Source organism: Schistocerca piceifrons, chromosome 2 (assembly GCF_021461385.2).
Source record: "Schistocerca piceifrons isolate TAMUIC-IGC-003096 chromosome 2, iqSchPice1.1, whole genome shotgun sequence".
NCBI classification, from domain to species: domain Eukaryota; kingdom Metazoa; phylum Arthropoda; class Insecta; order Orthoptera; family Acrididae; genus Schistocerca; species Schistocerca piceifrons.
Window position 1 is genome coordinate 48,538,961 of NC_060139.1, and position 23,279 is coordinate 48,562,239.

General features: G+C 42.4%; 1 protein-coding gene across 1 annotated transcript in view; it reads left to right on the forward strand.

Annotated features, from left to right (window-relative positions):
* Nucleotides 1-23,279, forward strand: part of LOC124775139 (putative uncharacterized protein DDB_G0271606) — a 114,989-nt gene that overhangs the window by 73,110 nt on the left and 18,600 nt on the right. Inside the window, 1 exon segment of the mRNA XM_047249979.1 lies at nt 22,105-22,399. Within this exon segment, the coding sequence (XP_047105935.1) occupies nt 22,105-22,399 (295 nt within the window).

Sequence of the window (23,279 nt, forward strand, 5' to 3'; positions counted from 1 at the left end):
AGTTTGGCCATCTGCTGCTTGAAGGTTCTGACAAAACGTTCCGCTTCGCCGTTTGATTGTGGCAGGGCATTAGTGAGATGTTGTATGCCATTGCGTCCACAGAATGTTTCAAATTCATTTGACGTGAACTGAGGGCCGTTGTCTGACACTATTACCTCAGGTAAACCTTGGAGGTAAAAATCGATGACAACACCTGAATTTTGCTACGTGACTTTGTCAAGTTCATTGCCACAGCAAAAGGAAACCTGCTATGCGTGTCAACCACTATCAACCAACGAGTTTTCCAAAAAGGTCCAGCAAAGTCTAGGTGCACACGTTGCCATGGTGATTGTGACTTAGGCCAAGCAGAGAATTTTTGCTGCGGAGCGGACTGACTTTTCGCACATGCCTGGCACTGTGACGTCATCTATTCCGTGCGGGAGTCTATACCCTGCCAAGTATAGAGATGTCGCGCTAAGTGTTTAGTACGAACAATCCCCCAATATCCTTGCGAAGTAACTGCAACACTTGTCTTTGCAAAGCTTTAGGGATCAACACACGTGGTGTCCACTGTCATTTTGTACCAGAATCACACCTTTCTGTACAGCGAGGCTATGCCGACGTGCGAAGTATCGGCGCCCTACAGAGTTCTTTATGCTATGCAAGGATCGAGGCCAAGATGTGCAAATGTATGCCAACAAAATGTTCAAATCTGCAGTATCTTGTTAAAAAAATCACACTTGTCCAGTCTACACTTTAGTCCTGCATCAGACAACACACGAAACAAATCACGCAAATTTGCAAAATGATCTTCAGGTGTACGACCTGCTATGACAATATTGTCCAAATAGTTTGAACACTTTGGCACTTGAGCAATCAGCTGTTCCAAATACCGCTGGAAAATGGCGGGTGCGGAAGCAACGCCAAAAGGTAGACGGAGAGATACGTGTCGCGCATATCAATTTTGAAAAAGCAGCGTCCAGCGCTTATCTGCCCATGAGATTCTCCGGGCGTGTCAATCGGTAAGTATCAATCACAATTTGTGGGTTGATTGTAGACTTAAAATCAACACAGAGGTGAATTTGACGTGAAGGTTTGGGGAGCAAAACCAGTGGACTTGCCCGTTGACTAGCTTGTATGGGCACAGTAGCTCCACTATCTTGCAATTCTTTAAGTTCTTTGTCCCGTAATGCAATGGGGACAATTCTGGCCTGCAGAATTTCAGCTGAGCATTGTCTTTTAGAGTAATATGTGCAAAAAAATAGTTAGCTTTGCCTAAACCTTCAGAAAAGATTTCCAGGAATTCTTTTAGCGAGCTAGCTACACTGTCTTTTGCATGGAATGCAGACACCGACAACGTATTGTCCGTGATGTTAAAAGCCAAACATTTCAAATGAATCAAGACCTAAAATTTTATCGGAATCGCGTGATTGTAGCACTGTTCATGTATGCGAGTGATACAAGGCAGGCAAAGCACATTTTCCGAGAACGGAAGCTGTCAGTTGTGTGCTAATTTTTGACAGGCATGGGGAGCCTAACAGTTCATATGTGTGACGATTTAGCAGTGCGACAGAGGCAGCCATATACAACTGAAATTTCACACGTTTCCCACAAAGTAGCAACTGAACAAATAGTTTGTGGACTGGCGTATCACTGACGAAACTGTGCATTTGGTAGTTTTGTAATGCCTATTGCAGACTTTGAATATACCGCATTAATGACATGGGCCTTGTGATCAGATTTTTCTGAGTGGGCCGAATTCTTATGTTTGTTCCGTTGGAAACGTACGGATTGTACATGCCACAAGCGTAACACTGAGCTTGGCGGGAGAGGTAGTCTTGGCGTTTCTGCAGTGAATAACACCGAGGGGAGGACTTTTTTTGTTCGCCTGTGTAGCTGCCTCTTAAGCAAACTTGCTTACGTGGCGTGGAGGGTTGTTTATGCGGGGTGGCGAGTGCAAACAGCCGCTACGGAATGTGCTGATCGCAGACAAGGGACTCAACCCAACAAATTACTGTCTGCTCAAATTTATTCGCCGACAGGGCACCTGAGTCGTACCGATCTAGTATTTGTACTACCTGCTGAAATGACGGATCAGACTGTTTCAAAATCTGTTCTCTGAGTTTGACATCAGGTACATTGCACATAATCGCATCATGCAATGTAACATCTGAATATAAAGCACCGCAGGCACATTTTAATTTGAATTTTCTCGTCATATCCTGCAAATCTGTTACCCAGTTCTGACCGTTTTTTACAGTTAACGAATTGATACCTAGCTGGTACCAATGCACTTGTTGGTCATAATAGTTTCTTAGCGAATCTACAACCTGTTCATATGAAAGTTCACTCGGAGTGCCGTTAGGAAATAGTTTGTTGATGAGGGTGCACATTGCACTTCCTACTGTTGCCAGAAACTAACGGCTTTTTACAGTACCTGGTACATTGTGAGCAAGTACGTGAACTTCAAACTGCTGAAAACACTAGAGCCAGTCCTCTTCTCGTTCACGAAACTCGCGAAAAGGCGGTACATCTATAGGTGGTGCTTGTTCCATCAGGCACGCAAAGTTGGCCAGTAGCTGCTGCTCCATGTTGAGCAGCGTAGATATTTGCTGAGTCTGGAACTGAAACATCTGCATTAGCTGTTGTGGCGCGTGCCCCCGGACTCCAACCGCGTGCTGATGTAGTCCACGCCGTAGAGCTGCTACTGCCACAGCTCTCGCGGCAGAGTAGAGACACGATGCGATGTACCGTCAGTCCCCGTAGATTAACGGGAGAAGAAACCTAAAGAACATCCGAAAAGGCGTTCCTCGCATAGTCGTTGTATCTCAAGTACATGTCCGCAGCGTTTCCACTTACGCGAACTCATATAATTGATGCTTTTTATTATTAATATTGTATTGTTAATTGCCCGGATTTGCAGTAGTTATTAATTCTTCTCTCGTTTGCATAGCACACACCACTGATTGCGAGGAAATATTTTAGTTAACAGTTTCTTCTTACGCTGTTGTCTCGTTGCTATGGAATTGTTGCGCTGGCATGCAGCGAGATCCAGAGATACTCTTTGATTCAGTCTTTGTAAGATTGCGTCGTAATACGAAAATATTTTAAAGTTCACTTCTCAACTAATGACGTGAATATTTGCACTTCAATGAAATAGTCTTTCATGAGTAGTCGTTGATTTAGTCATTTATCAAACTATTTAATGATGTAGTCCACACCAGGTATTTAACTGGTAACGAACAGTTAATTGTTAATTTGCCACTAAATATTTATAACTCCCGCACCACAGGCACACGGAATAGTTTAGTTAACTCAGTTCGATTGAGTTATAGTTTCTTGGCAATTACCACAACTCAACACTTTAGCGTAATTGTTTTATCTTCATGATGTCGTGTACTTGGGTCCTACTCAAGACTAATTGTGTGTATTCTTTCATAGAATGTTCAGTTCTCCTTAAGGTCCAACTAATTTAAAGTCAAGTCCAATGTTCACTAATTCCGTTATTAGATTTCAATTAACCCGTAGTGCACGGTTAAGTGAATCTATCTGTTCCTGTCTCAGTTCATAAAATCAGTTTCTTAAGCCGTTAATCCCATCACGCAACAAACACATCTAAACTCGAAAACAATCTCGTCACGACTCGCAATCTCAATTATTCAGATCAGAACTACTCTCGTACGTCTACACTGGATGAGTTCTAGCAAGCGACTTCTTCTGTGGAAGAGCATTGTAGGCGCATTGAATTTCTTCGTTGCGCTTGCAACTCTCTTCCACATAAAAGTTATCTCTGATGACGTTACTTTGGACATAACTTTTAAGATATTAATTTCACATTTGTCACGTGGATATTTGTCCATTGCTGCAATACGATATTTCTTCTTTCTTTTTCGCTAACAAATGTGCTCAGTGGTGTACAGTGTAGTTGTTGACAAAACCCTTTCGTGTTAGCTCATCGGCAAAGATGTCGTAACTGCCAAGATAACTTTCCCTACATTATGTTCTTTCTTAATCAAGTTTAAGGTGGTCGTTGGGGCGTTACACTGTGTTGCATCTAATGCTTGCAGCTGTGGCGCCTGAGCAGGGGACGGAATAGGTGGGGTGGGCATGTTGGAAGAGACTAACGCAATAAAAAGGCACGGCAGGCAAGAAAAGTAAGTACAAAAGCAAAGAAAATTTCTGCAGCCCCCACCTGAAAAAAACGATAAGGGACTGTTAAAGCAAGTAAACAACCCTTAAAAGTAAAGACAAAAGAGAATTAAGGCTCCAGCAAAACACAAAAGAAAATTCTGTGGCCGCCAGGCACTGGGTTCTTCTTATAATTCGTCGCCAATGTGGGATCCTGCCCACTCGTGTAATATAGTGTGCCTAGGAAACTGCTTTCTCGGACAGGTAGACAAGATTCAAGCAAATTGTATTAATGGAGTTTATTACAGTAAATTGAATTGACAATACTTAGCTTTGCCTTTTCACAAATAGTTGTCGCAAGCAATTGCTGACGTGCAAGTAATTAATGTCATTCGATATATATAAATTCCATGCAAGCAATCACACGAGTTCATGAGTCACTGCTGGAGAGTTTATATCACTGCTCGTCTTCTTGTGTGGCTCTTCCAGTGCGACTCTTCTACTGCGGCCGAGGCTCGCTGGAGTGGCGCTTATATTCTCTTCGTACAGATGCTGTTCGTGTCGTGGTGTCGTCCTACTCAGTGTTCTCCTGGCTGACGTTTCACAGCGTCCTGTTCACGCCGACTTGCCGGAGCTTGATGTTACGCCGGACCAAGATGTGTGTGCTACTTGACTATTTTTGGAGTGCTCATAAGCACACAACAATAGTAAGTGATTCATTTCCTTGTAAAGTCATTGAGTGCATGATAATTCCGCCACAAAACAGTAAAACAATTACAGCCTCTGGATACACATTTCTTCGGGTGGTATAAAACACAGGGTGAACACTGACAAACTCCAGGCACGGACCCCTGACTGGAAATGGAGGAAATAAAGGTTCCGATGAACATGTGTCCTGGAATGCAGCGTTGTCACGGTAGACGGCGCTGGCGGATGAAAGTTCCTCTGACCACGTGCCGTGTGTTCTTCGTGAGTTGCAGGCTGTGTGATTGACACATCGTACTGTAAGCAGCAGGATGATCCGGTATTCATGCCGAGAACGAGCTGAGACGGTGTTTGTGCACGACCAAGCAGATGGAAGCGGTCGAGAGGCAGCACTGTAGAGCCCGTTCCTGGAATGCGGTGTACGCACTGTGCGCCGCCTGACAGCTCGTTCGAATGTCTGAAGCAACCCACATCACACAAATGTGTCGTGCCGGCTCGTTCGCCAGACTTGACGCCTCTCGATTTTTCCTTGTGGGGATCCGTAAAAGTCATTGTTTATAAAGACGTTCTAACCACACCCGAAGATATGCGAGAGAGAATTGTCAGAGCATGTACTTCGATAAGTGCGGAAGTGGTAAGGAACACCACTCAATCCGTAATAAGAAGATTTCAGCACTGCCTTGATACCAATGGTCATCACTTCGAATACCTTCTGTAAATGGACGTTCATGCCACCTTTGTGATCTTCGTTGACCTCCAAAGACCTTTTTGTTACACATCATTGGATTTGCCTCGACAGCCGCTATCAGGAAATAAGTACCAAACTACAGCATCCCATTAAAAAAAAAAAAAGTTGACCTTCATATCTGTGACGCGACTCCACCCAGCAACAAAAAACCAACGTCATAGTATGGTCCCCGTTGTCCCGATGCAACTTTTGTTCCACAAGCTTTTCAGTTACTACCATATTTTCGGAGCTATTCTTGGTGGCAACAGTTAGTGACTCACCCTGTATATCACTAACACAGAATACTTTCACGTTGATAAGCCAAACTATACGTAACAAATTTTACTTTCTACTTGTGGAGATACTCTTGCAAAGTAAGGAAATTCTTGCCTAATTTGTTTTGTTAGTCTTTCAGTATTCTCTGTTTGATATCCAATTCTTTCCATCCACTACACGGAATTTCACTCATCGTCGCACGTTCTGACACCTTCCTTTCGCCCATGCTCTCCACAACCGTGGCGTCACGCGGAGTGCCTTTCGTGCAAGAGGCTGGTCCAGCCCGATATGACGTAACATAGTATGAAATTTTTTTACACAGGAGGAATACACTGTCAATGTTTTAGCTGCTAAAGCGTACTGACTGCATTTTAATAAAATGTGAAAATTACTCATTGTTACCACCTTGCGACATGAAGAACCCCGTCTAACAAAGGTTTGTATATTTGGATGGAAAAAAAAATCCAATTTAAACCAGTACCGACATTTTACTTCTGAATAACAGTCACTTTTCGGTGTTTGTTTGGTGTCAGATACAGTAGTCTTTTTCGTTTTTTATTAATAACTGTCTAAAAAAGGGCATATCGATTTTCTACATCTGCAATGTTATAATGTTTGGATTTTAAACAAAACTTTAAGAAAACGAGGATGTGTATTCGTAATATGTCCGTTGCTTTGAAACACTGTGTTACTATAGAAAATGGGAAAGTCGACCAGTGCTATTTTACTAACGACGCAGGCAATTAGAAACGAGGAACAAACATATGATAAAAGAGTGGCTACAGGACTGCAGAGATAATAATGTACCTGCACCAATGTGGTATGCCCTATTAGACGGTTCGCATGTACAGACTTGCTCACACCTGGTCAATACAGTAGTTTCCCACTGTCACCCTCACATGATGGTTGTATTGCGGAGTGCCATCATGCCTAGCTTGGAAGTATTTTACGAAGTATGGCAGCAACGAAGTGCAAACCTCCATTTGCTTTAAAAGATTAAAAAGGGGAGGAGGACAACGAACTAGTGGCATCATACAAGGCGAAAATATCCACAATGTTCGTTGTAAGAGAAGGTGAATTTCATTGATTTACATGTAATTTTATTGACGCACTATGGTCTTCGGATAATAACCGAACCTTTAATTTTGTGGGTGCTTCAGGGTGACAAATTGATACTGTGGTGTCACCGCCAGACACCACACTTGCTAGGTGGTAGTTTAAATCGGCCGCGGTCCATGTAGTACATGTCGGACCCGCGTGTCGCCACTGTGATCGCAGACCTAGCGCCACCACCAAGGCAGGTCTCGTGATACGAGAGTGGATTCGCCCCAGTTGTACGAGAACCAAGCTACCGCCCAGTTGTACGCGAACCTAGCTATCGCCCAGTTGTACGAAGCCTTTCTCTCTCATTAGCCGAGAGACATAATAGCCATCAGCTAAGTTAATGGCTACGAACTAGCAAGGAGCCATTTGTATCAGTGCCTATAGCTTACGAGTAATCAAGAGAGATGTATTCCAAGGAATTATTAAAAGTTAAGTAAAAAGCATCTACATACTTTTCTTCTTATTCATTCATAAGTTTTTATGTTCCAGACTTCACGCCCGTATGCTTATTGCCGTTCGTGCACTATCGGCCACAGCGTTAGTTTAGCATTCCTTTACAGCAATCCACATCACGGTGTCGGTCCAGTACCGACATTACAGATACCATCCAAAACTGACGATTCTGGAACGCCATTAACCTGTGATCTTTCGCTTTCGCCGTCGCCACGCCGTCTCTTCAACCTTTCCAATCTTTGCTGAAAACATTAAGATCGATTTCTGCTACAGCGGTAACCCCATATAGATCGAGATCTCCTACTCCTTCACCTTATGGAGTAGAATTTTTCAATCTTTGTTCGAGGTCTACGTTTACTACTGCAAATAACAGCAACGAAGAAGTGAAAATGGATTACTTCAGAAACAGGATATTTTGAGCGATGTTAACACTGAGGTTAAACTGGAGACGAGAAAATGCGGTAAAACAAGAAATCGGTTGTTTCTGCGATAGCCGCCATCCGTACTTGTACAGCCCTTCCTGCTCAGAGGACGAATCGGCAAATAATCAGACGCAGCCGAGAGAAGAGGACGTAGTGTCGGGTATAACGGTCAATATGCACACAAATGAGTATTAGAGAGTACCAGAAGTGTCTCTAATCATAGGTTTTTTTTAATGACTTGCAGTTCATATCGACTGTGTAAGTGTTGCAGACTGATCTGTTACACAAGTGGAGAGCAAAGGGAGGAAAACCAAGGCAGTGTATCACAGTACATTACAGAAGACTTCCATCAATCGGGACTTTAATTTGTTGACGTTAACTATTTTATAACAGTTGCCATAACAAAGTTCCTATCACAATTTTTGAATAATGTATATTTTGCTAAGACTGAAACAGTTCCTTGCCTGTTCTGAGTAGTCGCCATAGAAATGCGAAATGTCCATTGGTTGATGAAAACAAACATTTCTCTTAAACCAGGCACTCCTGGTAAATGGAAATATAATGTATTCCGCCACTTTACAGTAATTACTGGTCTTATTTAGACGGAAAAGGAATTGAATAAGAATTGGTCGTGGCTGTTGTTCTAGTTATCATGCTGCGTAACAGCGATACTTGATCAAATTCGTTAAATATGGTGATGCATACTGACAAAGCTGAAATGACTGAAGTTCAGCAGTACTGTTCTACTGATAAATCTCGAATTACAAATTATATTGTCCGACAACTCGCTGAAAAATGCTTTATATTGTGCTTTCTTCGAAAAGCTGAATAACACTATTAGTTCGGGGTGGACTCCAAATTATATTAAGTCTTAACGACGTGCTAAATACACAGCTATCGCTATGTCTAAGCCAAGAGTCCAAGAAAAGTGAGGAATCATTTAGTGCATACGGTAATGAGACGTTTCAGATGTAACATTGAAAATTATTCTCTCCCATAGTTACAGATTATGCTATGTCGATTGCAAGTCTTTTGCAAGTAAACAGTCCTTTTTTCTAACTTTTGGTTCCAATTCGCCTAGATGTTCCTGAAGACAGAGCTAAAGCTGTTGAAACAGTAATCCACTGGTATTTATCGCTCAAATTGTCGCATATGAATGTGTCATGGGATTCATCGACTGGACAAGCAACTGTCTTTTCTTTCGCTCGAAATGATAATGTGAGGTTTCCATGAAAACTAACTGACTGGCTTTATGCCCAGCTTTTCGAAGACAACAAGAGCCTACGTCTTCACGTTTTATACATACTTTTCTATAGGACATCGTTTCTACACGTTTACTTGAAGTAAACTTCGTAATTTTGCGACTTCCTTTCCTATACAGTTCCCTGAATTTGTTTAACCAGGTTGAAGAAGCCCGGAAATTAATAATGTTCATATCATTTGCAATTCATAGCTCCCAATCTCATAAATCTCCCTCAGTAATGGTGGACTAACTCATGAGCAACTCTAAATCTTTCGGATGGTTTTTCTTTCACACTTTCGCGGGTTCCATTTTAGTACAAACCTTGTACTTGATGTAGATATTTCTTCCATTTTGCAATTTATTGTCAGGTTTTGTGAAATCGGCTTTGCACTCTGCTTAAGTTCAAACATTTTCTCCTTCCATCTAACCAGAAAATTTACAGCTTTTCATTTCTCACATGAAGCCATTACTCTACAGTTTTTCTTTGGGCATGAAAGTACTTGACTTTTGTTCTAGTCTTTAATTACCACAAGAATCATCACTCTAACCACAACTCACGGAATCTTCAGAGCTATTTCCTGTTTCTTCTAATGTTTTCTGAATTTCTGACGAAATGTAGACATCACTGGAACGAATGCTGTGATATTAATTAATGAATAACGCATATGTAGGTCTTCTGGAGAAATAGATAATTTCTATTGCATACCCTGTTCTTCACACTTTATCTTTGAAAGCCTTAAACTTAAATTGAATTCTGCATTACTGTTTAACTCTTGAACCTGCACATGGACAGATGCTACTAGCATCCATATACAAAGAAATCGTATATAGAATCAGTTTTATATCCATTGTAGTGGCGACTTCTACCACCAAATGTATCAGGATGACCAAATGTAGTGGGTGGGTGCTAGGCGTTGCCGTATTAGAACTCGGTGAGAACTTTCCAAGCGATTTATTCATTTTTTAGCCACAGGGCCCCGTTCACCTCAGTCCGCACCACAGGGTCCCACAATGCTGAGGCCACCGCCACAGCGACCCATTACAATGCTCTGTGTCGAGCCCGCCTGTACGCCAGCTTCAGAGTTCCAATTACGTCAGAAAGGCTGCGCCAGCAGCCGACTCAGCGGCCACTTTCCTTGTTGTTTCCACGCTGTTCCGCCGGGAGCCGTAGGCAAGCCCTGCTGCTTCTTCTTCTTTGCTGACGTAGCTGAGAACGTGGCGGCAACGACCACCTGCGATCAGGCATCCGAATCAGCGGCCCTCGCTTCAGGAAGTCTGCAGCGTGTGTCGGGAGCCGAGACGACTCACTGCGGTAGCGAGCCCAAGAGTGGCGCGCGTCGTCCTCAGAGGGTCGAACCAACGACCCGCTGTGGACTGGGATGCTGGTGCCCCATCTGCTGCTGTGTGTAGCCGGTGACGTGACATGCCTCACCGACCAGGAGAGCTTCCACACTTGAATGAATCTCGTTAGAAAACGGCAACTATTTATCCTCAGCTGTGTGCCTATGTTCTGCTAACACGCCACTTCACGTCACGTACGCACCACACCCCGGTTGCACCAGTGGGCCCCTTCTGCCTGTAGCTTGCACCATGCGAACCACTACATTTACGCTATTCAGTAGTTCGACGGCCCTGTGGCCTCCAATCCACTTCGCAACTGCTGGTCACCGTAACTTACTGCAATCTGACCCGCACCTGGCTGTAACTTGTGCGCTCTGAAATATTGCACCAAATCTAACTTCCCTATCTTAAACTGTGGTGCCGCTACACCATTGTTACCACATAACGAGCGACACAGGCAACTGCTAATTTTTTAGGATAATAAATAAGTTGCAAATTCGAGCAAATAGTAATTCTGAACGATTACCATCACAGGAAAATGCAATTCGCTTTACAATTACAATCGCGTTGTACGGTGTTATCTGTTTACAGATTTGCCGCCAACTAAGGATATGTGCCCACCGTGTTGCGCATTTGCTGTCTACCACAGCTACGGCAAGGTTGTACATTTCTCCAGCCACCTGGTGAGCTATGAAACAGGCAAATTTCAAGATTTTTATTAAAAAATACTTGCAATGGCTCTTAGCAACTGACATTTTGATATCGTGTATCTTTCAGTGTATTCTACCCGCATAAAAATGTCAGGGCACATGTTGACACTTAGGAGTGAGCAGGTCTCTTGTAAGTGATGTGCGGCACATGGGACACATTATTCGTATAGGACCACGGATTTACTTGGAAATCGTTATTGGCAAACATGGGTTATTCCTCTTCCCTGCTACACTGTCGGCCTTAATAAGGGTGGGCAGTCTCTGATTCACGAAGCTAGGTTAAACTTCTCCCAGAAGTTTAAAACTGGAAACACAGTAGCTATCTGACCACACTCAGAAGAATCCAAGATCTCCCCACTGGAGTGTAATATGTCCACCACTAGCACTTTGTACACAGCAACCCCCCCCCCCCCCCTCCGACACACACACATACACACAGAGTAACTCCACGCTCAGCGCTCCCCCCCTCCCCCCTAAAATAGGGTAACAGTTTCAACGAAAGCAAATGGAATTTATTCATTTCATTCCTTCAACACCACCTACAGACCTCCTGGATCAACGGTCTAACACAAATCTCGTCAAGGTGACTGAAAATGGCTTGTGACGTCACTGTGACCTGTTGCTGTGCGATATTACTTCGTTTCCGCGGCTATTTTGCAGCCATCATGTGACTCAGAGCAATATGTCTGAGAAAGTAGCCTGACGCCCGTTGTAAATAATGGGAAAATACGCCATATCTGGGCATATCACTCTCAACTGAGTTAGCATCGTAGGCCTTCACCTTATTCCATTAGGTATTAGGAAAATACTGACCTAGTCTCAAGGCTGGAGAAACCCTTCTTTTCCTGGATGCTAGAAACTGGCTCTAGCATTACAGAAGCAGCCAAACGATCAGGGAGATTCGACTAGGAAATTGTTTCTTACAGTTCATGGTCGTTCATACGAATTTTCTATTACTTATGCCGGAAAGGCTCTCCTTTAACCACTCCGTAAGCTATTAATGTGGCTGTATCCTTTAAGCGCAGCCAAATTTTGTCTCGATGACACAGTGATAAGGTACAACTGATCATCTGCATGTCATCTTTAAGATATCTGCAGTGGCGAGAAACGGAAGAAGAGTGTTAACTGTTGCCGCTACAGAACAAAGCTAATGCATCTAGGAACACTCTCTAGTTCCGACACGGCACGTGGTGATAAGTGGTCACTATGCGGACGACTGAAGGGCTGCTAAATCCGAATTCGTAAAATAGTAGGTTCTTATTAATTTCTTTGGGTAGCAGACACGATTATAATGTGATCAGCGTAGTATCCCACGCTTTTTAAGGTCGTACCGCCAATAGTAAAATAGTGACATTCGTTGACAGGGATAACATCGTTCCTAACACATATAAAGCAACGGTTCTTATTTACACTCAGCAGTCTACAGCTGCGAATGCACTCTACACATTCCGTCAGCGTATCGCGGACCACGTTAGTGATACCAAGCGTAACTTGTAACTCTAATAATTGTAGACAGAATCGTTTTGTTCAGTGTTTGTTGATCCAGCAATTGAATCTGATATGAGTTCGGACCAGTATGGATGAAATTCTAATGTCTAATCAAGTTGTTGTCACTTAGAAATATCTATTTAAATAATCTGATAAAAATGCTCTTAATGCCGTTTTAAGAGGCAATCTTCATTCCTTCCGAATCTGATCATGCAGGCGTAGAAAAGTTGTGGAATGATTTCAAAGAGATAGTATCAATAGCAATTGAGAGATATATACCACATGAATTAGTAAGTGATGGTACTGATCGCCCATAGTACACAGAACAGGTCAGATTGGTGTTGCAGAAGCAGCAAAAAAACGCATCCCAATTTTAAAAGAACGCAAAATACCCAAGACTGATAAAGTTTTACAGAAGTTCGAAATATAAAGCGTACTTCAATACGAGATGCTTTTAATAATTTCCATAACTAAACCCTGTCTCGAAATCTGGCAGAAAACCCAAAGAGATTCTGGTCATACATAAAGCACACCAGTGGCAAGACGCAATCAATACCTTCACTGCGCGATAACAACAGTGAAGTCACTGGTAACAGTGCCACTAAAGGAGAGTTATTAAACACGATTTTACGAAACTCCTTCACCAAAGAAGACGAAGTAAATATTCCTGAATTCCAATCAAGAACAACTGCCATGATGAGAAACACATAAGTAGATATCCTCGGTGTCGCAAAGCAGCTTAAATCACTTAATAAAGGCAAGGCTTCTGGTCCAGATTGTATACCAGTCAGGTTCCGCTCAGAGTATGCTGATACAATAGCTCCATATTTAACAATTATATACAACCTCTCGCTCACAGAAAGATCCGTATCTAAACACTGGAAAATTGCTCAGGTCACACAAGTATCCAAAAAGGAAAGTAGGAGTAATCCGTTGAATTACAGGCCCATATCACTAACGTCAATTTGCAGTAGAGTTTTGGAACATATTCTGTATTCGTCTTCATGAAGTACCTCGAAGGAAACGATTTCTTGACACATAGTTAGCACGGATTCAGAAAATATCGTTCTTGTGAAACACAACTAGCTCTTTATACTCATGAAGTAATGAGTGCTATCGACAGTTAATGTCAGATTGATTCCATATTTTTAGATTTCCAAAAGGCTTTCGACACCGTTCTTTACAAGCGTTTCTAACCAAACTGCGTGTCTATGGAATATCGCCTCAGTTGTGCGACTGGATTCGTGATTTGCTATCAGAAAGCTCACAGTTCATAGTAATAGACGGAAAGTCATCGAGTAAAACAGAAGTAATGTCTGGCGTTCCCCAAGGAAGTGTTACAGGCCCTCTATTGTTGCCGGCCGCGTTGGCCGAGCGGTTCAGGCGCTTCAGTCCGGAACCGCGCTGCTGCTACGGTCGCAGGTTCGAATCCTGCCTCGGGCATGCATGTGTGTGATGTCCTTAGGTTAGTTAGGTCGAAGTAGTTCTAAGTTTAGGGGACTGATGACCTCAGATGTCAAGTCCCATAGTGCTTAGACCCATTTGAATCCTGTGTTGTTCCTGATCTATATTAACGATATAGGAGACAATCTTAGAAGGCGACTTAGATGGTTTGCAGATGATACTGTCATTTACCGTCTTGGAAAGTCATCAGATGACAAAAAAGAGTTGCAAAATGATTTAGATATCTGTAGGGTGCGAAAAGTGGCAATTTACCCTGAATAAAAAAAAGTGTGAAGTTATTCACATGAGTGAAGAAAGAGACCCGCTAATTTTTGATTACGCGATAAGTCACACAAATCTGACGGCTGTAAATTCAATTAAATATTTCGGGAATGCAATTATAGATAACCTAAATTGGAACGATCGCGTAGAAAATGTTGTGGGTAGAGCAAACCAAAGAATGTGATTCCTTAGCAGAACGCTTAGAAGGTGCAACAGGTCTACTAAAGAGACTGCTTACACCACGCTTGTCTGCCCTATTCTGGAGTACTGCTGTGCGGTGTGGGATCTCTATCAGGTGGGACTGACGGATGACATCGAAAAAGTACAAAGAAGGGCGGCTCGTTTTGCAACGTCGCGACATAGGGGAGATAGTGTCACAGACATGATACGTGAATTGGAGTGGCAATCATTAAAACAAAGGCGTTTTTAGATTGCGACGGGATCTTCTCATGAGATTTCATTCACCAGTTTTCTCCTCCGATTGCGAAAATATTTTGTTGGCACCCGCCTGCATGGGGAGAAATGATCATCACGATAAAACAAGAGAAATCAGGGTTCGCCGAGAAAAATTTAAGTTCTCGCTTTTCCCAGCGCCGTTCAAGAGTGTAACGGTAAAGTGACAGCTTGAAGGTGGTTCATTGAACCCTCGGCCAGGCAGTTTGTTGTGAACATCAGAGTAATCACGTAAATGTAGATGTAGCTGTTAGATATCGACGTAGATGTAGATGTAGATGACATGACGAAACAGGGACAATTTTCTTCCAAGAGACGCCAGAAGTGGGTTTAATCCTACAGTTAAATATGTAAGACTTCCATTACATTAAGTATAGCACAGATGGTTGGAAAAACATTACATGAGACGTTGGCTGCGCTTAGTACTGTTCAGATATCCTCTAGGTGGTAGTAATAGACGGTGCTGCCATAGCAAGGATTATTCCCACTCTACATCTGGACGTTATGACGAATTATAAGGTGCGATTAAAATGTTCCCTTTCGAACGGCGTACAGTCCGAAGTCGGTATGCTAATCTTACAAAATCGCCGCGAGCACTGAGGCAATTTTCCCACCGACGCACCTGGTTAAAGATAACCAATGGTAAATCACCGGGTCCTGCTGCGTGATGAAGGCCGTAACTGGCGGCTGCACAGCCTCGTCCGACAGGAATCCTTAACCCTTCAATGCTTTTTTAAGGGCCCGAAGGCGCGACTGTAGCGTGTAGAGAGATAAAGACTGAACGGTGGATTCTCGAGTGTCTCCAACACGATTTGGCGTCATTTTTGCGTTACCACATTTGCGGTATGCAGACGTTCGTTATCTTGAAAGTGGCACACAACCACAACAGTGATTTTCGACACACATTCTATCCCGTACACATTCTTCATTCTCCGATGAGTGCCTACCGGTGTTTGCCCTTCGGTAGCCAAGAAAAGAATAACAGCGCGCTAGTCCTGTTTGGACGCTTGGGGTAATAACGCCGCCATAGTTTCAAAACTGAAAGACCTAAGTCTAAACAAGGGCCCGGAGTAGACAACATTCCATTAGAACAACTGACAGCCTTGGGAGAGCCAGTCCTGACCAAACTCTACCATCTGGTGAGCAAGATGTATGAGACAGGCGAAATTCCCTCCAAGAAGAATATAATAATGCCAATCCAAAGAAAGCAGGTGTTGACAGATGTGAAAATTACCGAACTATCAGTTTAACAAGTCACAGCTGCAAAATACTAACGCGAATTCCTTACAGACGAATGGAAAAACTGGTAGAAGCCGACCTCGGGGAAGATCAGTTTGGATTCCGTAGAAATGCTGGAACACGTGAGGCAATACTGACCCGACGACTTATCTTAGAAGAAAGATTAAGGAAAGGCAAACCTACGTTTTTAGCATTTGTAGACTTAGAGAAAGATTTTGATAATGTTGATTGGAGTACTCTCTTTCAAATTCTAATGGTGGCAGGGGTAAAATACAGGGAGCGAGAGGCTATTTACAAATTGTGCAGAAACCAGATGGCAGTTATAAGAGTCGAGGGACATGAAAGGGAAGCAGTGGTTGGGAAGGGAGTCAGACAGGGTTGTAGCCTCTCCCCGGTGTTAGTCAATCTGTATATTGATCAAGCAGTAAAGGAAACAAAAGAAAAATTAGGGTAGGAATTAACATCCACGTAGAAGAAATAAAAACTTTGAGGTTTGCCGATGACATTGTAATTCTGTCAGAGACAGCAAAGGACTTGGAAGAGCATCTACCTTCTTCCGAAGTTAGCACGCAACTACGCTGTTATGCGGCGGCTCGTTTCGGCCCATTCAACATCTGTCCTTCAAGTGTAACGAGCGAGTAACGGAGTTTATATTTCATACCTGCCACAGCAAATTTGTGTTCGTGGTGTCTCTATTCTAATTCGAACGTTTGACTTACGCTATACGTATTCGTTTCGGAATATCGTTTCTACGTCTTCCGTTAACTATACGTGGATAACATTATGAAGATAATTAATAACATTTGTGAAATACAACTTTGTTTGCGGAAAACATAATGATGTTCGAAGTCGCCAGTTTTTCCACGACAAACGACTTTCAACAACTTATTATATGCATAATTGTTGCAACTGATTGCCGGGAATTTATATATATATATATATATATTATATTTGAATTACAAAAAACAAATACTAAAAAAAAAAGTTTGCATGGCGCGAGATTCGATCCGGCGACCTTCGGATTACGAACCCGAGCGCTTACCGCGGCGCCACGACGCTGTAGAAAATTATTAATCGTAGAGAGTATTTCACCGCAACGGTTTCTTTTAACTGTCGATTTTCTCGACAACGGCTGAGAAGTGCATCTTGGTGCTTTGCCACATTACACCTCTGGCCATGAGCTTTTATAATGCGCAGTATGAATCGAATCTGAATTTCACAATTGGCCCCCTCCCCTTGTTAGATACAACCCTGTGCTTCAGACGCATATTCTCAGAAATTTATTCCTAAAATTAAGCTCTATATTTGATACTAGTAGACTTCTCTTGGCCAGGAATGCCCTTTTTGCCAGTGCTAGTCTACTTTTGATGTCCTCCTTGATTCGCCCATCTTTGGTTATTTTGCTGCCTAGGTAGTAAAATTCCGTAACTTTATCTACTTCGTGAAGATCAATCCCGAGGTTAAGTTTGTTACTGTTCCCGTCTCTGCTACTTCTCATTACTTTCGTCTTTCTTCGATTTACTCTTAATCAATGTTCTGTACCCATTAGATTGTTCATTCCACTCAGCAGATCATGTAATTCTTCTTTACTTTCACTCAGGAAAATAATGTCATCAGCGAATCGTAGCATTGATATCCCTTCACCATGAATTTTAATTCCACTCTTGAACACTTCTTTTATTTCCGTCACTGCTTCGTCGATGTATAGATTAGAGGCGAAAGTCTGTCTTTCAGCCTTTCTAATCCGAGTTCTTTCTTCTTGATCTTACACTCTCATTGTTCCCTCTTGATTCTTGTACATATGGTACATTACCCGGCTCTCCCTATAGCTTACACATATTTTCCTCAGAATTTTGAACATCTTACACCATCTGACATCATCAAACGCGTTTTCCAGGTCGACAAATCCTAAGAACATGTCTCAATGTTTCTTCAGTCTTGCTCCCATTGTCACCCGCAACGTCAGATTGCTTCTCTAGTGCCTTTATACTTCCTAGAGGCAAACACATAGTCACCTAACAGATCCTCAGTTTTCTTTTCCATTCTTTTGTAGATTATTCTTGTTGACAACTTGGATGTTTGAGCTGTTAAGCTGACTGTGCGATAATTCTCGCACTTGTTGCGTCTTGCAGTCTTCGGATTTGTGTGTATTATGTTTCTTCTCAAGTCGGATGGTATGTCGCCAGTCCCATGCATTCAGCACAGCCACGTGAGTAGTCATTTTGTTGCCACTTACCTCAGTGGTTCTAGAAATTCACGTGGAATTTTGTCTATTCCTCCTGCTTTATTCCATCTTATGTCTCCAAAACCTTTTTAAATTCTTATTCTAGTACTAGACCCCCTGTTTCTTATATACTGACTACGTTTCTTATTATATCACGTCGTCAGACAATCTTCTCCCTCACAAAGGCCTTCAATTTACTCTTTTCACCTATACTGTCTCTCCTCTCCATTTAACTGTGGAATTTCCATTGCACTCTTAATGCCACCACCTTCGGTTTTAATTTCACGAAAGGTTGTTTTGAATTTTCTATGTACTGAATCAGTCCTACCGATGATCTTTTCTATCTTCAGTTTCAATTTTTTGTTGACAGGGAATCAATAACTTTATTAAATTCCTTAAAGCATTTATGAATGATTCCGTCAGCAGTTGGAATGTTCATATTAGGCCATAGTTTCGAACCTTAAAGACTCATTTTCAATCCTGATCTGTATTAGAATTTAAAATGAACCTATAAAGTTCAAAACTAGTCGCCTAATGTAAATACTACAACTGTTGACATAATCGTTAATAAACGCTATAATGAATTACTTATATTTCTATTCCTTCGCATCTTTGGTGGAGCCATTTCACCTTAGCTTTCCTGAAATTCTATTTATTTCATTCCTAAGTTTCATGAACATTTTTGTCCTTCCTTCTGTCGTTGATCAACTGAAATATTTTTCTGTTACCTACGGTTCCTTTGCAATTAACTTCTTCATACATATATTTTCCTTTCCAACTTCAGTGACTGTCCTTTTTAGAAAATCCATTCCTTTTCAACTGACGTATCTGTTGATCTATTTCTTATCGCAGTATCTGTAGTCTCAGATAACTTCAAGCGTACCTCACCATCCTTTAGTACTGCCGTATCCCACTTCTTTTAGCATTGATTCTTCCTGACTAGTCTCTTAAACTTCAGCCTATTCTTCATCACTGATAAATTGTGACATGATTTTATAAGTGCTCCTGAGTACACCTTACAATCCAGTATCTGATTTTGGAATCTATGCCTGACCGTGATGTAATCTAACTCACATATTCCCGTATCTCCCAACCTTCTCCAAAAATACGTCCTCCTCTTGCGATTCTTGAAAGGAGTATCCTCTATTACTAACTGAAATATATGACAAAATTCAGTTAGTGTTTCTCCTCTCTCATTCCTAGTACCAAGCCAATACTTGCCCGTAACCTTTTCTACTACTGTTTACCCTACAACCGCATACCACCCCCCCTCCAGGACTCTTAGATTTTCGTCTACCTCTCCATGCTTAATTACCAGTTCAATATCCTCATACAGTTCCGCTACTTATCCGTCTTCGGCTTGCGACGTCGGCATGTATACGTGAACTATCGTTGTCGGTGATACGCTGCTGTCGAATATCATAAGAAGGACTCTGTCACTGAATTGCTCACAGTAACTCACTCAGCGCCCCACTTTGCTATTCATACTGAATCCCACTTCCATTATACCATTTTGTGCTGCTCTTGGTATTACGCTGTACTCGTGTGACTAGAAATTCGGTCTTCTTTCCATTTTAGTCACTGACCCCCACTATATCTAGATTGAGTCTCAGCATATACCTTTTAGACTATTTACTGGTCCTAAAATGTTTCTAATCTTAGATATTGAGCGAAAATCGCGTTTCACGTCGAACTTTCACAAAATGCGACCAATCTTATTTGAAATGGCTTCTGTTTAAGGTTAAAGGGCAATAGACTTTGGTGCCACCTCGGTATTTTCGTCACTCACCCAGTTCATAATTGGTTGATTATGCAACTCAAGTTGGTCTGTCGTAACTCCAATCAGTGCGACGGAAGGCGCTTCGAGAGGGGCCGACTCGGCTAACGAACTTTCAAGCTCTGACATGACGTGTGGCGTGTGAAACAAGGAACGAAGTACCCCTTCACGCTGAGGTGGACGGTGACGAATATCAGACTAAATCACATATTTATGACACAGTCATAACCGGTTTTGACCATACAATAACCATCTTTAGATGCTAAAAGAATGAAAAAAAATTATATTAAAAGCTAAAAAATAAGAGCAATATTTAACCACGCTTATTAGTGATTTAACTGTATTTATGCCAAGTGCATATAGTTCATACCTAAAGGCGGCATACACTGAACACAGGTTCATGCGTTGTCAAACTAGCTATAAAATGTAAAACACCGGTCTTATATAGGTATAAAAGCTTGTTAGATTTTTTCACCCTCTTTGCGCTAGATGCGCGCGTCCTCTATAAGGCGCGAAGAGAGTGATCAAAATCTAACCAACTTTTATACCTCTTCAGCTTAAATATTGCAAATGCAAGACAGACTGCCGATGTAGATTTTGAGTTAGGTGTGCAGGACTGTTCTGCACGAAACTGTGTCAGCAATGTAAAGGGTCGTACTGCAACATGATGACAGTTCTGATGTAGAAGACGAAGACGACCTGGAAGTGACTCTTGCAGTTCCACTGTGAAAAACATCTGATGTCGCAGACGGTAATAATTCATGTAATATTTCGCTGCATTATAATTATTACCAATCAGTTCTTCTCTATCATAGCATTAATCGTTAAATTAGAACTTTTTTCCAGTTGAAGAACAGCAATAATGCACTGTTCATCCTGGAGATTCCATAGCTCCTGACACTTCGCCTGGATCTTCTAATGGTCAAGACCGTGGAACTTCTAGTGCCCAAGAACGATCGCCTGGGCCACGGACAACCAACCAGAGAATAGTGGAAACACTGCCATGATGACATCACAACAAGTACTTCTTCATATATCGATAGTTCACTTTACAACTTATTTGTCTTTTGCATCCATATTCTGTCACTAAATTCTTTCTTACTTTTCCAGGTGGAAAAGCAACTTGAAGTGATGAATGAATCCTTGTTTGACGTTCACTCATTTCATGACACATGTATGTTACTATATACGGATTTCAAATTTATCTTTCTATTCAGTGTCTTGTACCAAATGTGTTGTAAATATAATTTGTTAATGTTTTCATCTAACATGTTTTCCAATCAGTTTATACAAAACAACCGCTTTTAAATGTAATACGCCGAAAGCACAGAGTCCACGGGAGACCCAGGTGGGAGGAGACGTTTGGCTATGGAGCGCAGAAGCCATTTTTCGCTTTACTCCCTAAATGTTACGAGATATCTCTTGCAGGAAATTTAACGTACTTTCATTTGGTGTATTGATTTTTGTGGATAACAAGTATATTCTTTGAGTTATAGCTGCTGGAAATGAGCGTTTTTGACGTTTTCGTAGTAGGGGCAAAAAATCTCTGCTATTCAGCGCGCTCTATCCCCGATACGGCTCGCTATAAAATCAAACCTGACTAGTGCATATGATAGGAAATATTGTGTACATTAATTTGTACCGGCTGATAATTCTACGAAAACCGCAAATTTTTTACCGTCTACTAGAAAAAAGTAAAAAAAGTAGGAACACTTCTTTTCTGTAGTTGTGAAGCGGACCCCCTAAAAGGCACCAAACATGAAATTTAGATTTAGAACACCATAAAACACATAGATAATCTGAGGCAAAACTTCTGCAATTTTTTTACGGGAAAACCACCATTTGACTGGGCTAATACAACACGTACGAAATAGCTCGTAAAAAAAAAAAAAAAACCATATTACTTGGAAGAGTTACTTTAATTGGGCTAGCACTACTAATGTCTCAGCTTATAAATCACATTTTTCACCATTTTCTCTCTATGAGAGGTACTGTGTCCAGATTAAGCGCCTGCAACTCTCTCTTCCCGCGAAGCAGACCGGTACAGCGGGCCCCGGACCGAGTAGGGGTCAGCCTGGCCGGGCGTCCCGGAAACATAGACGCTTCCCAGAGACCACCAGGACGCGTCCACGGCGCCGCAAGAGGTCCCTGCAGCCGTGGACCTCTTTCCTTCCGCTCGACACGTGACTGCAAATAGAGCCAAGCAGCATTTAGGCTGGCGCAGGAGCCTGGAGAGGCAGTTCACGCCGAGCGAGCCCACTGGTGCCATCGTAGCCGCCACGTCATCGCCCACCGCCGCCAGCGTACCGGAGCCATCCTCGCAGGGCCTCTACCCGTCGTCGGACTCAGGTGACGGCAACGTGGACTCCGCGCTGCTCTTCACAAGACGCTCGGGGCTTGGTTTGGTGAAGTTGTATGGTTACTACAGACAGTTTATGTTGGGAAGAATCTCTGATTTAGTTATTGGTAGGCTTGGGGGATCAGTCCTACCTCACGAATATTGTTTTGTAAATTTTGAAGAAGGAATTTAGTTTAAATAAAAACGCTGTAACTCACACTCTGAGATTTTCCTATCCGCGGACGGCGGGTATATTAAGAGGTTCTGAATTTCTTAACTATTTTATGAGAGCAAGCTAACGTACATCCTACATACGCTAATCAGCCAGAACATTACGACCACCTACCTAATAACCAATATGTCCACATATGGCACGGATGACAGCGGCTACACATCGTCACATGGAAGCTGTGAGGCAGAGGTAAGTTGTTGGCGGGAGTTAGCTCCACATCTGCACACATGAGTCATCTAATTCCCATAAATTTCGGGGAGGGGGCCGATGGACTCTGACGCCACGTTCAATCGAATCCCAGGTGTGTCCGATTGGGTTCAGATCTGGCGAGCTGGGAGCCAGCACATCTATAGCAACTCGTCACTATGTTCCTCGAACCACTTCATCACACTCCTGGAGTTGAGACATGATGCATTATCTAGTTGAAAAATGGCACTGCCGTCGGGAAACATTGTAGCCATGAAGGGTTATACAAAGTCTGCAAACAATGTGTGATACTCCTTGGCCGTCATGGTACCTTGCAGCAACTTCACTGGATCCATGGAGGTCCACTTGAATGGATAATTGAGCCGCCTCCAGCCTGTCTCCATCCCGCAGTACAGATGTGAAGGATCTGTTCCCCTGGAAGACGACGGAAACGCGCCCAACCATCTGTATGAAGAAGAGGATATCGGGATTCATCAGATCATACAACGCTTTGCCATTGCACCAACCT